The following is a 20,690-nucleotide window of genomic DNA, read 5'->3' as shown; positions in this document are numbered from 1 at the left end:
ATTTTAATTTTAATTCTTCAACAAAAAAACTAACACAGAATTCCATTATCAAACAGAAGCCGCTACAAATTGTGAGCCGAACAAAGATTTATCGTTTTTATGTAAAATTTAAATTTCAAGTTGATTTAAAATTCCATTTTGTGTTAGCATCTCTTGAACTGTTTCGTTTGCCTGGCTTGCCCAAAACGTTTCATAAAGAGAAGAAGAAAAAATACATAAAATGCTGTGAATAGTAACTGTTGTTGTTGTATATATATTGGGAACTTTCGTTGGTATCTGTCGTGATTTACGACATAAATATTAATTTCTTATAATATATTTTTTTTTATTTCCGAATAAGTCGTGGTCACTCCGACTTGGCAGTCATTGTTCAGGGAATCTTAAAGTAGTTTGAAATGTGACAGCTGCTTAGAATTAATAAATGGCAATCCATTATAAAATAGTCATAGCCGAGAAAAAACTAATGTTAGCCAGTAATATAAAAAATTTAAAACTTCTTTCGTGCTTAGTAATGATCATCTCATAGGTACATATGTGCCTTTATATGAAATTTAAATTAAACAAGTAAAAAAACCATTTAAAAAGTATCAGTCGGCTTTGCCGACAGAGATATACCCTCAGCCTGTGTATATTGAAACAATTTTTCCCAAAATACGTTTGTATTTAGGGCGTTTTAAAATTTTGAGCGTTTGAACCGACAAAAATGTTGATTGAGATTAAAGATCAAAAGTTTTGCGGGGGAGATACTAAAAGGAATGGATCGACATTGACCGTTATGGAAGTGGATCTCCAGCTACAACATATGGTGCCATAGGGGTTTTTGCACTCGTCGGGCTGTTTGTTCAAGAAGTATGGACTTGCCCCTGAAAAAACTTTTACCATCGTAATTGAGGCAGCGAACGCAAGTTGCTTCAACAAAAATCAAAGTGATTCGATATCAGGTCTTAAAGAGAACTTATCCAAAATTTTGTGTGGGAGGTACCGGATGGAGTGAACAAATATAGTCCATATTTGAACCTGATCTATATCTGGTAGATATATTAGGATGTGTAAAGTATAGACCAATTCGGCCACTCCCTTCAAGAGTTACCGTACGAACAACTTTTCCGAACATTTTTCAACTTTTGTGGGGGAGGTACCTGAAGGAGTGGACCGATATGGCTTATCTTCGAACTTAACTAAACTAAATATTACAAAGACCAAATTGTGGACCGGATCGGCAAATCCGTTGGAGAGTTATATTGCGCTCCAACCACTACACACCGTGTCATAGGGCTTTTTTGTACCTTTCAGGCTATTTTCTCAGGAAGTATGGACTTGCCCCTGATGAAGCTTATACCGTTATATGGAGGGCAGTGAAGTTGCTACTACAAAAATCAAAGCGATTTGTGAACAGGTCCTAAACTGAACTTTTCCGAAATTTTGTGTGGGAGGTACCTGAAGGAGTGGACCGATATAACCCATCTTCGAACTTAAACTACGTTTGGACAAAATATTACGAAAGCCAAATTTTGGACCGAATCGGTTGATCCGTTTGAGAGTAATCGTGCGCACCAGCCAGCCAGCCAGACAGACAAACGGACGGACATTATTTCGATGAGGCACATTTTGCCCGTATGAAAGTGTATATACCCTCGTTAGCATAAATGCTGAAGGTATAAAAATGCTGCTGCCACATGGCTATCTAGTTATCCGGAAGAATCCTCGATTCAATATTATTTGTCTCCTATTTGAATTATTTTCCTTGAATATTTCTACTAAAAAATATATATGTACATATTTTATTTATTCTATTTACAGACTGAGCTGCGTTCATGCGCAGCGTGTGGGGAGCCAATTTCAGATAGATTCTATTTAGAAGTTGGTGGATGTTCGTGGCATGCCAATTGTCTGCGATGTTGTATGTGCATGTGTCCGCTGGATCGTCAACAGTCCTGTTTCATAAGAGAACGGCAGGTTTACTGCAAAGCAGATTACAGCAAGTAAGTTCCATAGTCTGAATATTTGTCTCCCGATTAGATAAGGTGTTTTCACTTGTATCCCAATAACATTGATCGACATAAAGTTTCCATTAGCTATAAATTGTGTATATTCAGGTGTTGAAAGAGTAAAGGCATTTTCCCACACCGTTAATGCACCTGTGTTAGTGTATATGTGTGTGCGGACTGGTATATTCAGCCCTACACGTGAGAAATCGAAACATTTATTTCAATATCTAAATTATCATCGTCATCATTTAACTTCGCTTTTAATCCGTAAAACAAACAGAAACGTCAACGTATTTATTTGTGTCTGCAGCATTTATTGAAAACTAAAAAAATAAAAACATCAAGGCGCAATGAAAATAGATCGATTGGAAAGCTAAAGAATCAGATAAAGCGGCAGAGTGACACAACCCAACGTACGAATGTATGTATGTTTTTTATTAAGGTTCGTTTGGCCACTTCATCATCTTTTGGTATCAATAGATTGGTGCTCTACTTGCCACTTGAGCATGACTTGTCAACATCGGATGCGGATGTATGCATGGTGTCCCAAGACTAGCCGACCGACACTCGTGTGGAGACAAAGTTCTCAAACATAAACAGCAAGCAATTCAATCCAACCGGCGTAGTGTCCGCATTGTGTAAACAGCATTCTCTCTCTGAGAAGAATACACAATTATCGTCATACAATGGCAAGTGGTGGTGACAAAGAGGAAAAGCCCAAAGCCAAACACCTTGACGGAAATAAGAAAAACATCAAATGTTTATAGGAGACTGAAAAAATATTTGTTTTTCAAGTCAGGCATAATAAGTTTGAAAATGTGGAGCTTTACGTTCTGCCATCACCATGAGATCCAACTAAAGATGCAGATGATTAGAACGAACTACATACACATGAATGTATGTATGGTTAGGTGCAAGTCTCCTTCCTCTTCAAATGTTATGAGCGGTTGTTTCACATCTTTTCGCTTACATTTAGCGACACGTCCCAAAAACAAAGCCATATTTCCGGTAGCTACACAACAGTTTGAGCCATCATTGTAGGCACCGTAAGACGTACCTAAATTAGCAACAAAATGGAAACGTTTAAAAACAATTATGTTATCATTTAAAAGTTGGGAACATTTAGAAAGACTTCGTCAAACTCACCTGTGTGCTTTATTTATTTACTTAATTTCACTATTTCTTTTACAGAAACTTTGGCGCCAAGTGTTCGAAATGTTGTCGCGGCATCTCAGCGTCCGATTGGGTTAGAAGAGCCCGTGATTTAGTATTCCATTTAGCCTGCTTCGCATGTGATCAATGTGGTCGACAGCTCTCCACCGGAGAACAATTCGCCCTGATGGAAGACCGAGTTCTGTGTAAATCCCACTACCTTGAGACTGTGGAAGGAGGAACTACCTCAAGTGATGGTAAGTTGGCAACTGGCCATGTTATCCACATATCAATGAGACTGTATGAGACACATGTTGTTAAACGGTAGCTGTTTAACTTGTCACATGACGAATTATGTTTGAATGGCATGCGCTTATGATGGTGAACGAGATTTCGTTCTAACATATGAACCACGTACAAATTCATGTCGGAACCTCACAAAAGCGTGCCAGTCCAAGCCAAGCCAGCAAACTAAACCAAATAAATTTCAATACACAACTACTCAACGTCATTCACTTGGTCGGGCATTCAATTCATTCGTCAGACACTCCTTCATTCCTCAAACCCGTTTTATTTATTTGCACCGACTAGGTAACCAAGTATATTTTTGATACTACGCTTCCTGACTCAGTCAAACGGTTCGTATGTACCTATGAAAAATTGTCCGTCCGCATGACTGTACGCCAGTCAACCAGCCAACGAACCATTTATCCAACAAGTTGACATGAAACGTGCTTGGAAGTCGGTATCCCCGTTTTCCCAAAAAAAAAAACATTCAAATCCGCTATAAATGAAAGCAGCTAAAAGTATAAAAATGCCACATTAAAAATGAAATTCCTCAGTTACTCGCCAGTGATGTTGTGTACCTGTGATGAATGATTCTGATTTGGGACGACACACATATGTATGTACATATCCAAACATGTGTATATTTCAGAACTTGGGATTTAAAGACATTTTAGTGAGTGTAGTAGTGTTAAGTGAAATGTGTTACAATTTCAGTATCAGAATTCTACATCAAAATGTCTCTTTGTGAAGAGAATGAAATAATATAATATAAACTGCATGTGCATTTTCAATTTGTCCTTTATGGCATTGGATATTGGACGCACAGAAATTAATTGTCGTCATTTTCCTCCATTGATGCATTTTTGTCTTATTCTGTGTCTATTTCAGATGGCTGTGATGGAGATGGATACCACAAAAGCAAAACGAAACGAGTTCGCACAACATTTACCGAAGAACAGTTACAAGTATTACAGGCCAACTTTCAAATAGACAGTAACCCCGATGGCCAGGACCTGGAACGAATTGCCTCCGTTACCGGCCTGAGTAAACGGGTAACACAAGTCTGGTTTCAAAATTCCCGAGCTCGTCAAAAAAAACATATACATGCTGGTAAGAATAAAAGTAAGTAGTGTTGTAGTAGTTGTAGCGTAGCGGTAGTTGTATTGTTATAGTACACGGAGAAAAAAATGCAGAAAACAAATAATATGTTTGGGTGCAAACAACTGTTTGCAACAGTCCCTAATATAACATATTTTTGGATCCAAACATATGTTATATTAGGCATTGTTTGGATCCAAACACATGTTATATTAGGGACTGTTGCAAACAAATAATATGTTTGGATCCAAACATATTATTTGTTTGCGCCCAAACATATTATTTGCTTACTTCATTTTTTTCTCCGTGCACATATGAATTTATGTACTTACTATGTAGATTTTAGTTCTGAAAATATTTTATATGTATTTAGATTTTAATAATTTTTCCGATTTATGAAACTAAGTTTCAATTTCCTGAACTTAATAGAATTTTTGTAGATACCACTTACATACTTATAGACATGTTTTCTACAACATATTTTTGATTATAGTGCGTGAACCTGAAGGAAATTCATTTGCCCGCCACATCAACCTGCAACTTACCTATTCGTTCCAGAATAATGCTCAAAATCCTATGCAATTGAATGGCAATAAATCAGGATTATATCCAACTCATGGTAAGTACAATTAAATGATGATTGAGACAAAGAATTTAATGACTAAGAATAAAATTATCTGTGTCTGATTGGAAGGTATTTGACAACAGATGTTTCCAAATATTACCGAATGTTGTCTGTTACCACGATGTAGATTAATTCGCTCATTTGAGTCTACGGATTGACATCAATTTATCTCTTGCGGGTTTTAGTACGGTTAGCCTAGTATGGCTGAGTAAAGTAAGCAATTTTGCATTTTAAAACTATATGATTACATAGAACCAGCAGAAAAATATAATTCCAAAAATTGTAAACAATAAAAACATGTTCAACATTTTCGCAAAAACGGTGCGCATGACAACTCTCGAAGGGAGTAACAGATTTACATTTGGCGACGTGTCCCAAAAAAATGGTATATTTCCGGTAGCTACACAACAGTTTTGGCCATTGTAAGCACCGTAAGACGTACATATATTAGCAAAAAATGGAAACTTTTAGAAACAATTATGTTCTCATTTTATACTTGGGAACATTTAGAAAGACTTCGTCAAAGTCTCGCGGCATATCATCGTTCGATTGGGTTAGAAGAGCCCGCGATTTAGTCCATACTTTGTACATCATAATAGTTCTACTAGACATAAATCAGGTTCAAATATGTACTATACAGGTCACCTCCTACCTGCCACACAAAATTTTGATAAAGTAGCTCTCGAATCGTTTTGATTTTTTGAGATTGTTCTCGGGGCCTCTATTAAGACGGTACAAGGGCATGTCCAAACTTTCTGAGAACATGTTCCGACAGGTATAGAGAACTCTACGGCCACCATGATTTTAAAAAGATTATAAAAAATAGGTTATTTAAATAGAAGAAATAAAACTTACATGTAATTGGTGCGGGAACTTTTTAACCGTAGGGAAAACTGTCAACGCATTTCTTTATACTTTACAAAAAATTCAAAAAAGTTATAACCCCAATGAACATATCTGTATTAACCCATTTATTACTGCTGGTTGATTAAACTCCACAAAAAAGGATATAAAATGTGTTGTTATAGTACTGTCTGTTACCCGTCGCTTGTGTATTTTCATGCATTTGGCCTAAAACGCAAGAATTCCAAATTTTTTTTTTTGTAATTTTGGATTTTGAAGAAAATCAAAAAAGTCCTAAAGATATTATCTAATATATAAAAGACAATGTGTGTATGTTACTATGTTTGTATGTTTGTATGTTCCGAATAGACTCAAAAACGGCTGAACAGATTTTCTTGAAAATTTCAGATAATGTACAGGGAACACCGGTGGTGAAAATAGGCTATATATTTTCTTGAATGGTCGTCGCGGAAGTGAAATATCGCGGTCATTCCAAATTATTCAAAAACGAAAAGACTCAAAAACGGCTGAATAGATTTTTTGAAAAATTTCCGATAATGTACTGGGAACACCGGTGGTGAAAATAGGCTATATATTTTCTTAAATGGTCGTCGCGGAAGTGAAATATCGCGGTCATCCTAAATTATTCAAAAATGTACTATTTCAGATAGTATAGCAAATTTTAGTAAGCGTGACTATAAAATCGCTATAACACTGGCTTCTATGTGTGGGATAACGCGGTCAACGCCATATTTTGGAATACAGTAAAATCCCGATAATTTGAGATGTCACGATAAAGCAATTCCGAAAAATCGATTGGGAAGTCTTATAAAATGTTGTATGTGAAGTTTTTAGGTCTGAGAATAGGTCGTAATCTATTTATTTAACCCGCTAAGTGTAGTGACCGGTGGTCCTCCCCACAATTTTTTAAGAAAACCGCGAAATTCAAGATACTTTTTAATATATTGTTTACAAATTGTTTGCAATGCTATGGTAATTACTGTCTTGACCCTGAATGGTCGTCGTGGAAGTGAAATATCGCGGTCATCCCAAAATTTTCAAAAATGTATTATTTCAATTAATTAGAACGTTCGTAAGCTGTTTTTATACGACTAAGAGTAGTGACCGGTGGTCCTCCCCTACAATGTTTTTAATAAAATCTGAAATCGCGGTCATCACAAAGTTTTCAAAAATGTATTATTTCAATTAATATACATAATTTTAGTAAGCGTGACACAAAAATGATATAAACACTAGCTTGAACAAGTGGTAGTGGCCGGAGGTAGTGACCGGAGGTTCTCCTCCAAAATTTAAAAAAAAAAAATCTGAAGTCCATGATATTTTTGAACGTATTGTTTACAGATTGTTTGCAATACTATTGTAATACTGTCTTGACCCTGAATGGTCTTCGCGGAAGTGAAATATCATGGTCATCACAAAATGTTCAAACATTTATGATTTCAGATAATATACATAATTTTGTAAGTGTGCATAAAAAACGCTACAAACCCTGAACACTTAACAATAAGTGGGATAGCTCGATCAACTCCACATTTTGGAATACAGTGAAATCCCGATAACTTGAGATGTCACTAGACCGAAATTCCAGAAAAATGATTGGACGTCAGACAAAGTTATTGATATACAAAACAATATCATCATTAGAATCAGAATACCGCGATAGTGTCCGATTTTTGAAAATATTACAATTACGGATAAAATCTCAAAATGTGGGAAGTGAAACTTCATGAGCATTGATTTCAGTTTATAGTTTATAGAAGTAATTTTTTATGAATTATATAAATGGTGCCATACATATACCGAAGGAACATACATTTCGCAGAGGGGTATTTTACCATGCAATAGTGGTAAAATAGAGCGCGAAGAAAAAAGGCGTTACGTTCGATCGGGCTGAATGAGGTTAAATCCACCAAAAATAGCGAAAATTAGTCGCCACCGTTCTATGGGACCTATGTATATCAAAACGAGGACATATACTGAAAATTTTCTGCAAGACTGTTCACGACCCCCAACAGTGGCTATATCTCCGAACTATCGAAAATCGGGAGGTACTGTTTTTTGGGAGATATATCAAAACGTGAACCTATGCTCTCATCTTTAAATTATATTAAAACCAGATTAAAGCCATTTTGGTGTGATAATGATGTTAAATCCTAAAAAAATAGTGAAAATCAGCCGGTACCGTTCTATGGGAGCTATGTATATCAAAACGTGGACCTATACTGACAATTCTCTGCAGTAATATTTATGACCCCAACCGAGACCAACAAACCAATATATAGCAATGTTAATTGACCTGCACCGACCATTATATGTGGGTCACAAAGCGATTTAAACTGTCCATTTATGGTGAAGGGTATAATAAAAGAGATTTTATATCTTAAATTTGGGAGATACCATTACATGGAATTTATGTCAAACATTGACATCAATACTGGACAGATAACTAAAGTTTACACAGAGAACCCAAACAACGGGCCAGCAACGCGGACCGGGTCAGCTAGTTTTCATATAAAAATTTAATTTACAGTTCTTGTTGTAATTCATATTAACCGATTTTAATACACTAACATGATCATATTATAATTTTACATCTATACATTACACACTTTATTTTTTTATTGACTGACTTATAATGAATAATCGGTTGTTTTTCTTCATTTTCTTTATAGAGTCTTCAATGGATGAATTATCACAGGATTCCAGTGTGCATTGTATGCAAAGTGAAGTGTGACTTAATCTGTTAGATCCTAATTAGATCAATTACCTTATCTTACATAAGAATTATTTTTTATTAACGAAATATTGAAAATATTTTAGAAAGAAAGAGAAAACGTCCTAATCCTAGTCAAAATTGCAAAATCGTCCAATTCTAAAATATATATTAAAAGCAAATCAAACGAATCGTGAAATATGTGGAGACCATGTAAAGCGCAAATAATTGTCGGTGTAATTTAAATCAAAATTGGGTGCGATATGTGTACAAGATCTTACCTAATTCAATGACAATGTGTATGCATAAGTGCATCTTAGATTGTTATAGGCCTTCGATATTCATGCAAGAAGAAAAGCCAGGTTCTTAGTAAAATTCTAAATACATTAATTTACTTTATTTTGAAACTAATTTAGAAGGCTAACAGGCATCCCCCCAAACATACACATCCAAATAATGCGATTTTATCAAGTGAAAATTTACACAAGTGACCAATTTTCACTTTGCTGTATATAAACATCCTATTCAGTTAAAGTGCTTTAAGTACTTCTGTCGGTTCAAGTGAATTGGTTGAGGAGAAAACTGGCTAAGGCTTAAAAATCGCCCAAAAACGCATTCCAAATTTCTTGCACTTTCAAATTAAATTCTATTGTGAAAATATTGTGAAATTTTCTGTTACTTTTGCTATCGATTTTGAAGCTCAATTAGTTAAGGTAATATAATAAAAGTATGTATATGAATGTATATAAAAATATATTTTGGATTTATTGTTTGGGCTTAAGTCAGATTTGCTTTAAAAAGTCACTATGTAAACTGTGATTTTGTAGCGCCAGTATAATTGTGGATTAGATTCCTGTTCTAAGTCATGTTTATCAACCAATTCACACACAAACAACATTTCTAACATAAATATGCACTCCACTTACATATGATTGTACGTATGTGTATTGTATTAAATCCAATAGCCAGATCCTAGAACTTGTTTGGTTGATAGAACCATGTATATATGTAAGTATGAATGTGTGTGCAGTGAAATATTTTACTAAAGTTAATAGAGTATTGCTGCATGCTAACAAGTGTCCTGAGCTAGCCATACATTATTGCACTGGTTTGTGCATTGCCGATTTCACCGACGATGAACAGTCATGCACCCATACATACAGCCAAATCTAAATGGTTTCCCTGCAGATGAATATCCGAATACCTACATATGCATCCATGGCATTACAAACATACATATCTTTGCCTTTAGTTGGTTGTAGTAATTGTATCATATTCGATTACATATGTATGTATATGAAAAAATAAGTGTTCACACGTTCATACGTACATACAACATACTATCATCATCCATCGTATGTATTTAGTTAGATAGATATACTGTAAATTAATTTAGATAAACAATTTGTCCCTGTAATTTATATTTAAGAATGATTACAAAATAAAACTGTTGTTATTGTTTATTTCTTGTTTGGTCCTGTTACTTCCTATGACCACTTTCTAATGATTCCTGCATTTCCCTCTCCCTTCCTGTGCATCTGTAAACATTCTGCATGTTCAAATCCCTATTTGGTTCCTTCATACATATTTATGTATAATATGTACGTATGTATATGTGTTTATCTGAAGGATTTAATGTTTTGTAAAATAGAAATTTCCCTTAAACTTTAAGTTAAATTATTTAAATGCATAAATTTTAAAGAAATGTTTTATAGATAATGCAGATTATAATTAGGCATTTGTTTTGTAAATAGTAATTGCTACATCATATTAAAGTATTTATAACAAACAATAATGATGAAACAAACAAAAAACCGTATATATACATAAAATATATATATCAAAATGGAAGATTAAAGAAAAGAGAATTACAATAAAAATAAAACAATTTTCAAATTAAAAAAGTTTCTGTAATTTATTTTTTATTTCTATTCTTAATATCCACAAGAAAGCGAAAAGGGCGAGGTTATGGAAGTATAAAAGCGGACTGGTAATGTAATAAATTTAGAACTGGCTAACATTATTTTGAACTGACTTAGCGGTACCTACACTTAGGGCAACGTTGTTTCTGGTGCAGAATAGTGTGATCAACTATCTTTTTGTATCATGTATGTACTCCATGCATAACTTGCAATGTGAAAAGCTCGCAAAGTAAAAAATTTACCGTGCAAGACATAAACAGTCCGATGTCGGACATTTATGTGGTCGAAGGTAATGTTACAATTGCACAGTGTTTGGGTTAATGGAGGAGGAGTTTAGTCTCGACACAGCCTTCAGAAACATATACATAGCGACTTACACAATGGAATCGACAGAACATAATGCAATACAAACAACAACCTATGTGGCAATTTTATGCAAGAGGTAGGCTCACAAACTAGTAAGTGAAGCCAGAAAGAGCATTGAAAAGCTCACAACAAACACGAAATAACATTCTAGTTCAGAATCGATTTTCCTGGCCAAGCCTCCATATTTTCGTTACCGATTGTTAATGTCTATATGGGATGCGATAGTAAACATGGTTGTGCTCCTAAAAAACGAAAGTTTTCCCATATTTTGGAAAATATGTAATTTTTGCACATTTCTGGAGAAAAATAGCTATTTCTCAGAAACTATAACAGATATTAGGTCTGTCTGGTTACCCTAAAATTTTTAACAATTTGTACCAATTGTTGCTGGAAGTCGTCTGTTAACACAAAAGTCCAGCAATAGAGACCGTTCTTTTACTGAGAGTTTGCAAATTCTTGCTGGACAAATTTCTTCTAGCAAGCACTTGCATCTCCTCTTCTTCCTAAAAACAAGCAATCATCTGTTTTTAATTATTCGGTGGTTTATGTTTCTGAAAATTAACAAGTAAAAAAGTATCAGTCGGCTTTGCAGACAGAGATATACCCTCAGCCCGTTCAAGAAATATAGTGCATAGCATTTTAGTGACATTATTTTTTAAATATTGGGCGGAATTATTGGAAGTTGTGGACCGGTATCTCCAAACTGAAACTAAGTTTGGACAAAATATGACAAATGCCACTACATATGGTGCCATAGGTGTTTTTTACACCTTTTGAGCTGTTTTCTCAAGAAGTATGGACTTGTCCCTGAAAAAACGTTTACCGTCGTAATGGAGGCAGCGAATGCAAGTTGCTTCAACAAAAATCGAAGTGATTCGAGAGCAGGTCTTAAAGTAAAGTTATTCGAAGTTTTGTGTGGGAGGTGCCCGAAGGAGTGGACCGATATCTTTGAACTTAAACTAAGTTTGGACAAAATATTACAAAGGCCAAATTTTGGACCGAATCGGCAGATCCGTTCGAGAGTTATACTGCGCTCCAACCACTACACATGGTGTTATAGGTTTTTTTGCCCATTTTAGGTTGTTTTCTCAGGAGGTATGGACTTGCCCCTGATGAAACTTGTACCGTCATATGGAGGACAGTGATTACAAGTTGTTACATCAAAAAATCAAAGCGATTCGAGAGCAGGTCCTAAACTGAACTTTTCCGAAATTTTGTGTGGGAGGTACCAGAAGCAGTGGACCGATTGAGTCCATATTGGAACCTAATATAAGTCTGGTAGAAATTTCACGATGTGCAAAATATGGACTAAATAGGTTACTGCCTTCAAGAGTTATCGTGCGCACAAATTTTCCGAACATTTTCAAACTTTTGTGGGGGAGGTACCGGAAGGAGTGGACCGATATAACCCATCTTCGAACTTAAACTAAGTTTGGACAAAATATTGTGAAAGCCACATTTTGGACAGAGTCGGGTGATCCGTTCGAGAGTTATCGTGCGCTCCAGCCAGCCAGACAGACGAACGGACATGGCTTAATCAACTCCAAATTGTCTGAAACGGATTTCGTCCAAACGTACTTTCGATGAGGCACATTTTGCCCGTATGAAAGTGTATATGAAGAAAAGACAAAATTTTTTAGTTTTCCATAAAAAAAAATAAAATTGTTTTTTAAGCTACATGAAAGATTTTTGGTACATAGATTGGGAAAAAATCCCATTCTTAAATCTGTTCGAGATACTAATTTTGGTTGTTGCGCGCAAAAGTTATGGCGGTTTCAATTCTGATAAAAAGAAAAAATCTTTAAAAGACTCTAATCATTATATTGAGAAACTCTCTTAATTAGGGGCTCCCTACGTAATATATGATTACTGAGGCCCCATAACATTAGTGAAAAAGTTTTAAGTTTTCGCGGAAATTGAGAAAGAGTTAAAAAAATTGGTACTTTTCAACTTGTTTTAATAAAATTCAAGCTGTTTACGCATCCTAAAAATATTTAAAAAAATATGTACGTAATCTAAACATCGCGATGATTCAAATGAAACCAAAACTATACAAATCCGTTCAATGGTTTGCATATTATAGCAAAAACAAAAAGATACATATATTGAGGAAATTTATAAAATTTTTGAAAAAGAAAATATTTATTAAAATTTATTTTGTGAGTTAGTTGAAAAAATTTAGGAAAAATTTGTCGGAGTTATTCTTCTATTTTAGAGAAATTTCACGCAAAAAATCGAATTTTTTATTCTAATCACTTCTCGAATACACACTAACATCTAGCGGAAGATATGGGTATCGTTCAAATAAATGTTGGGTTCCTTTTAATGGGGTATACTCTTGAAATAAAACTGTATCGAGTAATGTTCTTTTTGAAATGCGTGTAAAACGCGAAATCCTCAAAATCACTTTATGCGCATGCGGTTTAACAACACAGCGAATTCTTCTCTTTTAATTTGTACACATTTGCTAGGATTTACTTTGACCGCTAAGATGTAGCATCATCTGCAGTTTAGTGTGCAACAAACTGTATAACGCTTATACTTTGCACAAAGTGCATACACTTTTTATGCGCATCCGATTTCACTATCATCCATAAAAAAAAATCGATCTAAACCTATTTCGATAAAATCCATCAAGAACCCTGGATGTAGCATCACACACTATTTTTGGGATAAATCGGATAAAGCTCCCATGGCACTAAATTTTTTAAACCACTGTTTTCGCAAAAACTCGAGTGATGTGTCAGTTTCTTCATTGAAAAGGAAACGATCAACAGAAAACGAGATTTAATCCGCGATATTTTCAAAAACATTTTTCGCAAATTTTTCAATTTTTGCAGTAGCCATTTCCGCCGTTCTAGTAGATGGATTTTTACGATCTGTGATTCATATGATCCGGATCGTCGAAAAACTAAAATATCGCGGGGTACCAGCACACTCAAAACGATATTGTAAATACTGTACCCAAAAAATAGATTTTTTAGAAAATATATCGCACTAAATTTTGGCCTTTGGCAGTAGATTACTCTGCTGCTGTGTGGGCTACATACTCAATATACATATCAGATTATGCGAAATCGCGAGTTCTTTAATCCTATAATTGGTTTTTCGAAATATCCGAATGCGCGTCCCAGTTACATAAAAAATACAAAAAACACCTGAAATCCGGCTTCAATATGTCAGCATCGATAAAAGGTGGATGCAGTGGAAATTTTGGAAAGAGATATATTAGAAGTGTAATCTTCATTTTGTATTCTCCTACTTTTACTTTGGACAGATGTCCGTCATTTGAATGGTTTAATCAGAAATCGAATAGCAATGTAAAAAACCTGTTTAGCTTCAACGTGTTTTTACCTATGTTTTTTCCTTTACGCGGTCGTAACTATCACGTAAATTAAATTTGTTTGCTAAATTTTTGAGCTTTGTACAAAAACATCTAAATTAATCCAGCAATAGTCATAGTTACTGGTAAACTACAAAAGTTCGCGTATTTTAATAGTGCAAACCTTGGCTTCATGGAAACTAAAAAAAATTGACTTTTCCTCATATACCCTCGTTAGCATAAATGCTGAGGGTATAAAAACAATTTTATTGTGGAAATAGCAAGCCTACACGCAGAGAAAAAAATATGATTGATCCAACAATATTCGAAGAGCAAAATATGTATTGAAAAGATATTGTTAAGTTCCGCATGTAGTATTGTGAGTCAAACAATCGTTTTTGTTAATTACAACAATTGTTTTGTCATATTCAACAATAGTTGTTGTCATATCCAACATATATAGTTTTTGTCTGCTGGACAATATTATTCTCTTTTCTTCGACAATTTTATTCTCTTCTCACGGTATTCGATGCCGTGGTGAAAACCAACAATTTTGGTGAGTTTTGTTTATATGAGTTCCTCTTATCTTTGTTTTTTTTTTTATTTTATCTTTGTTCCTTTTTTGTGTATGTAAAACCATGAGATTCTTCTTTTTATTTGTTTCTTCTTTCTCATTCTTCTTTCTGTTTTGATAGTTGAGTTACACCACAATCTGAGAAGTGCTTTTGGCCGTAATTTAAGTTTTCTTTTAATATTTGTTGTGGTTTATTGGTATTCCTTATGTTGGGGTAGGCGCTTGGAGGATGAGCGTAATGGAGTAATTATGTTTCTTCATTCAATTTGTTGTCTTTTTAGTTAGACCTGGCAAAACCTGGCCATGTGTAGTGTTTGTCAATGCTCATAATATTATACGTGACATTACATTTGTACCAAAGTTATGTGGAAAGTGTATATGAGAATTGTATACAATCAAATCAAAAATTTCAGTAACAGGTTTTCTGGGCTGACAATTGTTTTTGTAAAAATTCTAGATTATGATAGTTACTACCATAGGTATTGTCAATGATTTTTACAACATTGAGGAATTTCGCAAGTTGTTTTTGTTTTGTATGTTTGGAGCAAACGATGGTATTTTTGGATTTGCAATTGCAATGCTTGAAAAAAACAAATGAATTGTTAGAACAAAAATAAATATTTTTGTTCCAACAAAAGCGAAAAATATTTTTTCTGTGAGTGTAATTGTACGGCTTTTTTGGAAAACAAAGTTGCAAAGTGAAATATTCCTTTTTTGGATCATTTTCGTTTTTATTTTTAATAAAATAAATTTTTTTGCTTGCTTTGGTTCCTTAAATGGCGGACAAATTGTTCTGTTTTGGCAAGTCAGCTAATTGCTTGCTGGTTTTTGCAGGGAAGGTGTCTGTTTACTTTTTATAATTTTCTTGCAAAAGAGAATAAAAACTCCTTACTCTCTGAGAAAGTTCTTGCTGGACAATTGTTGCTGGGAAAGTAACCAGACAGACCTATTGTGTTCATTCTTTTTTGTTAGGTAGCGTTGTTGTCTTTTAGAATCATTTTAATAAGTGACCGTTGTGTTTACATATAGTGAGGTATTTTATTTATCTCCAGATACTAAATTTTAGTGAAATTCCAATTTTAGTGGACTAGAACTTTTAGGGAACAACATGGAACAACCCTTCGGTTTCGCAAAAGGATCCCTGAGAGTATCCTCTTTCAGACAATGTATACTTTTGTATGAGTCCCGTTCCATCCGTTTTTTAAAATTTTCAATTTTTTGAAAAAAAAAAAATATTTTTAATTTTTATACCCTCAGCATTTATGCTAACGAGGGTATATGAGGAAAAGACAAATTTTTTTTGTTTTACACCGAAAAAAAAATAAAAAAAAAAAAAATTTAAGCTACATGAGATATTTTTGGTGCATGGATTGAGAAAAAATTCCCATTCTCAAATCTCTGCAAAAGTTATGGCGGTTTCAATTCTGATAATAAGAAAAAATCTATAGTTTGTTCAAAAATCTGTTAATTAATGGCTTCCGTACTATATGATTACTGATGTCCCATAACTTTAGTAATAAAGTTGTAATTTTTCGCGAAAAATAAGAAAGAATTAAAAAATGTATAGTTTGCAACATGTTTTAATAAAATTCAAGCTGTTTATGCAACTTAAAAATATATGTGCGTAATCTAAACATCGCAAATATTCAAATGAAACCAAAACTTTACAAACCTGGTTAGCGGTTCGCATATTATAGCAACAACACAAAATATGTTGGACAATTCTAAAAATGTTTGTTAGAAAAAATAATTTTTAAAATTTATTTTGTGAGTTAGTTGAAGAAAATGTAGGAAAAATATGTCGGAGTTATTCATCTATTTTAGGTAAAATTCACGCGAAAACGCACATTTATTATTGTAATCACTTCCCGAATGCACGCTAACATATTGCGGAAGATATGAAAGACTCCGCAAAACGCGATCGGTGTGTCGGTTCTAGTGGATGGATTTTCACGATCTGTGATTTATATGATACGGACCGTCGAAAATATCCCGGGGTACCGACATACTCAAAAGGATATTGTAAACACGGTTGCTACGGCTAAAAAAATTGTCTACCAAAATTTTCCGAAAATGTTACCAAAAAGTTACCAACAAATTAAATTTGTCATTTCGTTTGTTACACATCGAACTATGCATCGGAAACCCTGTAAAATGTATATATTTTAGATCAAGCCATATTCATATGAGGTAAATGCATGAATTACAACAACTAACAAATTTACAAAAACAACCTTGTTGTCATTGAAAATTTAATGTCAAAGAAAATATTGAATAATGGGGTCGTTCTAAAAAATTGTTCAGGAAAACATAAATGGGTGAATATTGCGAAAAGACTTGTTTCTGTGTCCCGACGCATTTAAGGTTAAAAATATTGAAAAAATTTTAATTCTTAGAAACGGAATAAGTAATACGAATGGTCTGTTCTAGAACTGCAAGAATCTACTAATTTTTACTATTTTTTTCCGACAACATAAAGGAAAAAATGTTATCGTAGTAAAAAATAGTAGCTTCTTGCAGGTTCTGGAACAGCGCATTTATAGTTTGTTCAATCAAACCTTAATGTCATGTTCATACCAGCACTTTAATTATGTTGTTCGCTCTAACAATGACGTATACGAATTAACCCGTCCATACGACATGGTACATACTTCATACCAACATATTTCATATTTTCATACATTTTGTTTGCTGATTTTAAAGGAAGTTTCAACCTAAAGTCATGCAAAATTAATTGATATGAACTGGAAAAATACTTTTCTTTCCTTCCAACATCTATTTTATTTTCTATTCTTTTCACTCATGTTTTCTATTTTTTCTTAAAATTGTGGTGTTTTCAACACATTTTTCAAAATTAACTTTTTGGTATACAGACTTTCAGGCAGGCATTTGATTTTTGTTTCTAGATTTGTACATGAATTTGAAAAATGGAATGGCAATGGAAAAAAAGACAAAATTTACTATGATTTGAATGCATACTAATCGTTCCACCGTTTACTTTTTATTCATGTTTTGCAGTTTTTGTAAAAATGTTGGCGTTTTTCATAAATTTTTAAATGTTTAATTCTGTCTGTCAAAATTAATTTATTTCGATAAATACTCTCATTTGTTAGAGATGGGATATTTTTTTATCGTTGTTCGGAGAGTAATTTAAATTGAACAACGTACAAAAATCGTTAATTTGGGCTCGAACAACGAATAGAGAGCGAATTACCGTCAGTATGAACAAGCCAAACAAGCCATAATGTCATGTTCACACGAGCATTTGAAGTACGTAGTTCGAGAGACGAAATACGTAGACGAATTAACCCGTTTCCACGACACCGTTCGTCGTTCACAGTAACATACTTCATTTCTTCACACTTTTATCCTGTTTTTTTTCTTTTTAAGGAAATTTGAACAAAAAACACACATAATACACATTAAATGAACGGGAAAAACAATAGCCTTTCCTTTGAATGTATGTTATACTCGTATATTTAATTACACACTTTTCTTTCATATTTTCCATTAATTCTGTAAATTTTGCTGCTTTCATTTTATTTTATGTATTTCTTTTTTTTAAAATTAAGGAGAGAGAGAGACATACAAAAAATGTAACTGCAATGAAAGAGAATAGAAAATTTGATATGCTTTGAATGTGTACTAATCGTTGAACCGTTTACTTTTCATTCATGTCTTGCAGTTTTTCTAAAAAAACCCTACATTTTTAAATTTTGTATTTTGTCTGTCATAATTAATTTATTTCGATAAATGCTCTCATTTGTTAGAGATGGGACATATTTTATCGTTGTTCGGAGAGTATTTCTACTTAAACAACGTAGAAAAATCGTCGTTCGTTCTCAGAATTTTGTACGGGGAATCAAGTAATTTATTCGTATTTGAGGGTCGAACAACGAATAGAGAACGAACGACGTATCGTGGAAACGGACTATAAGAAAGTTACCAAACCAAAAACGAAGTTACCAAAAGTTACCAACTTTTGTAATATTCTACCAACTGTGGCAACCGTGATTGTAAATACTGTACCCAAAAACAGGTTTTTAGAAAAAATATCGCACTCAATTTTGTCCTTTGGCAGTAGATTAATGTGATGCTGTGTGGGGTACATAGTCAATATACATGTCAAATTATGCGTAATCGCGAGTAATTTAATCCTATTATAAGGTATTTGAAACACCCGAATGCGCGTTCCATTTAAATCAAAAATACAAAAAAAAACAACTAAAATCCGGCTTTAAAATATCAGCATCCATAAAAGGTGGATGCAGTGGAATGTTTGAAAAGTGGTGCATTAGAACTGTGATTCTCATTTCGTATTCTTCTACTTTTACTTTTGAGCTTTGTTTAAAAACACCTAATTTTATCCAGCAATAGTCATAGTTACTGGTAAACTACAATTCGGCCCAAACTTTGGCTTTCGTAATACTTTGTCCAAACTTTGTTTAAGTTCGAAGATGAGCCATATCGGTCAACTCCTTCAGGTACCTCCCCCACAAAAGTTCACAAATGTTCGGAAAAATTTTGTGCAGGATAACTCTTGAAGGGAGTCACCGATTTGGTCCATGCTTTGCACATCGTGCAATTTCTAACACATATATATGGGATTCCAATGTGGAATCTATCGGTTTAGGAACTACTCTCTAATAGTTTTGATTTTTGTTGTAACAACTTGTATTCGCTGCTCCCATTACGACAGTACAAGTCTTACCAGGGGCATGTCCATAGTTCCTGAGAAAATAGTCCGAAAGGTTTTAAAAACCCCAATGGCACCATGTGTAGTGGTTGAAGCGCACGATAACTCTCGTTCATAATAGTTTGCCCTAACATAGTTTAAGTTTGAAGATAAGCCATATCGGTCCATTACTTCAGGTTCGTCGCCAGCAAAAGTTTGAAAATGTTCTGAAGAATTGTGCGCACGACAATTCTTGAAGTAACCGATTGGTCCATACTTTTCGTATCGTAATATCTCTACGAGACATAGATCAGGTTTGAATATGCACTATATAGGTCCACTCCTTCTAGTACTTTCCACACAAAATTTGTGAAGAATGCAGTTTAAGACCTGCTCTCAAATCGTTTTGCTTCTTTTTGTAACAACTTGTATTCGCTGCTCCCATTACGACAGTACAAGTCTTATCAGGGGCATGTCCATACTTCCTGAGAAAATAGTCCGAAAAGTTTAAAATACCCCTATGGCACCATGTGTAGTGGCTGGAGCTCACGATAACTCTCGAACGGATCAGCCGAATCGGTCCAAAATTTGGACTTCGAATCCCTTTGGTTATTGTTGTAAAAACTTGTATTCGCTATCGCTGTTACGACGGTACATGTTTTTTAGTCCTTACTTCTTGAGATAATGACCCAAAAGCTCCAAAAAAGCCTGTCGGCACCAACTAACCATTGTACATCGTATTATATAGACGTCAGAAGTATTGTGTGTTACTTCTTTTCTTTCCGATGCTGAGGGTATATCTCTCTTTTTTACTTGTTTAACAGATTAGAACATATAGAAAAAACAAATGAAAAAACTAAAAATTTTAGCTTTGACCTTGAATTCCTCTGCAATTACTAGACTTAACTTGATTGTTTTTGATTCACCGTAAACCTGAAAATATTTCTATCCGTTCAAAAGTTATAAAGTTTTGACAAGGAAAAAACGATTCTGAACCACTGTTCCAACTTCTTTCGCTTCACAGTAAAAAAATGGCAGCCACATAAATAATTTATTACCAAGTAATGTAAAAGAACATTTTTCTGCATTACAAGCAGTTGAAA

The 20,690-nt window shown here is 34.1% G+C and overlaps 1 protein-coding gene across 2 annotated transcripts in view; it reads left to right on the top strand.

The window, feature by feature from the left end:
- Awh (LIM/homeobox protein arrowhead) overlaps positions 1 to 10,632 on the top strand; it is a 47,632-nt gene extending 37,000 nt beyond the window's left edge. The window contains exons 2-6 of one of the 2 annotated variants that reach the window (XM_073979860.1): positions 1,801 to 1,982; positions 3,180 to 3,397; positions 4,317 to 4,538; positions 5,020 to 5,145; positions 8,688 to 10,632. In XM_073979860.1, coding sequence (XP_073835961.1) covers positions 1,801 to 1,982; positions 3,180 to 3,397; positions 4,317 to 4,538; positions 5,020 to 5,145; positions 8,688 to 8,749 — 810 coding nt within the window. In that variant the 3' untranslated portion in view covers positions 8,750 to 10,632. Of the gene's footprint in view, positions 1 to 1,800; positions 1,983 to 3,179; positions 3,398 to 4,316; positions 4,551 to 5,019; positions 5,146 to 8,687 lie in introns of both variants that reach the window. The other variant, XM_073979859.1, reaches the window with a different exon arrangement.
- Positions 10,633 to 20,690: the final 10,058 nt, after the last annotated feature.

This window comes from Musca autumnalis, unplaced genomic scaffold, assembly GCF_047663935.1.
Source record: "Musca autumnalis isolate F117 unplaced genomic scaffold, ASM4766393v1 scaffold_4, whole genome shotgun sequence".
Lineage (NCBI taxonomy): Eukaryota > Metazoa > Arthropoda > Insecta > Diptera > Muscidae > Musca > Musca autumnalis.
Note: the sequence above shows the minus strand (reverse complement) of the source record. Positions and strands in the feature narration are given on the sequence as shown.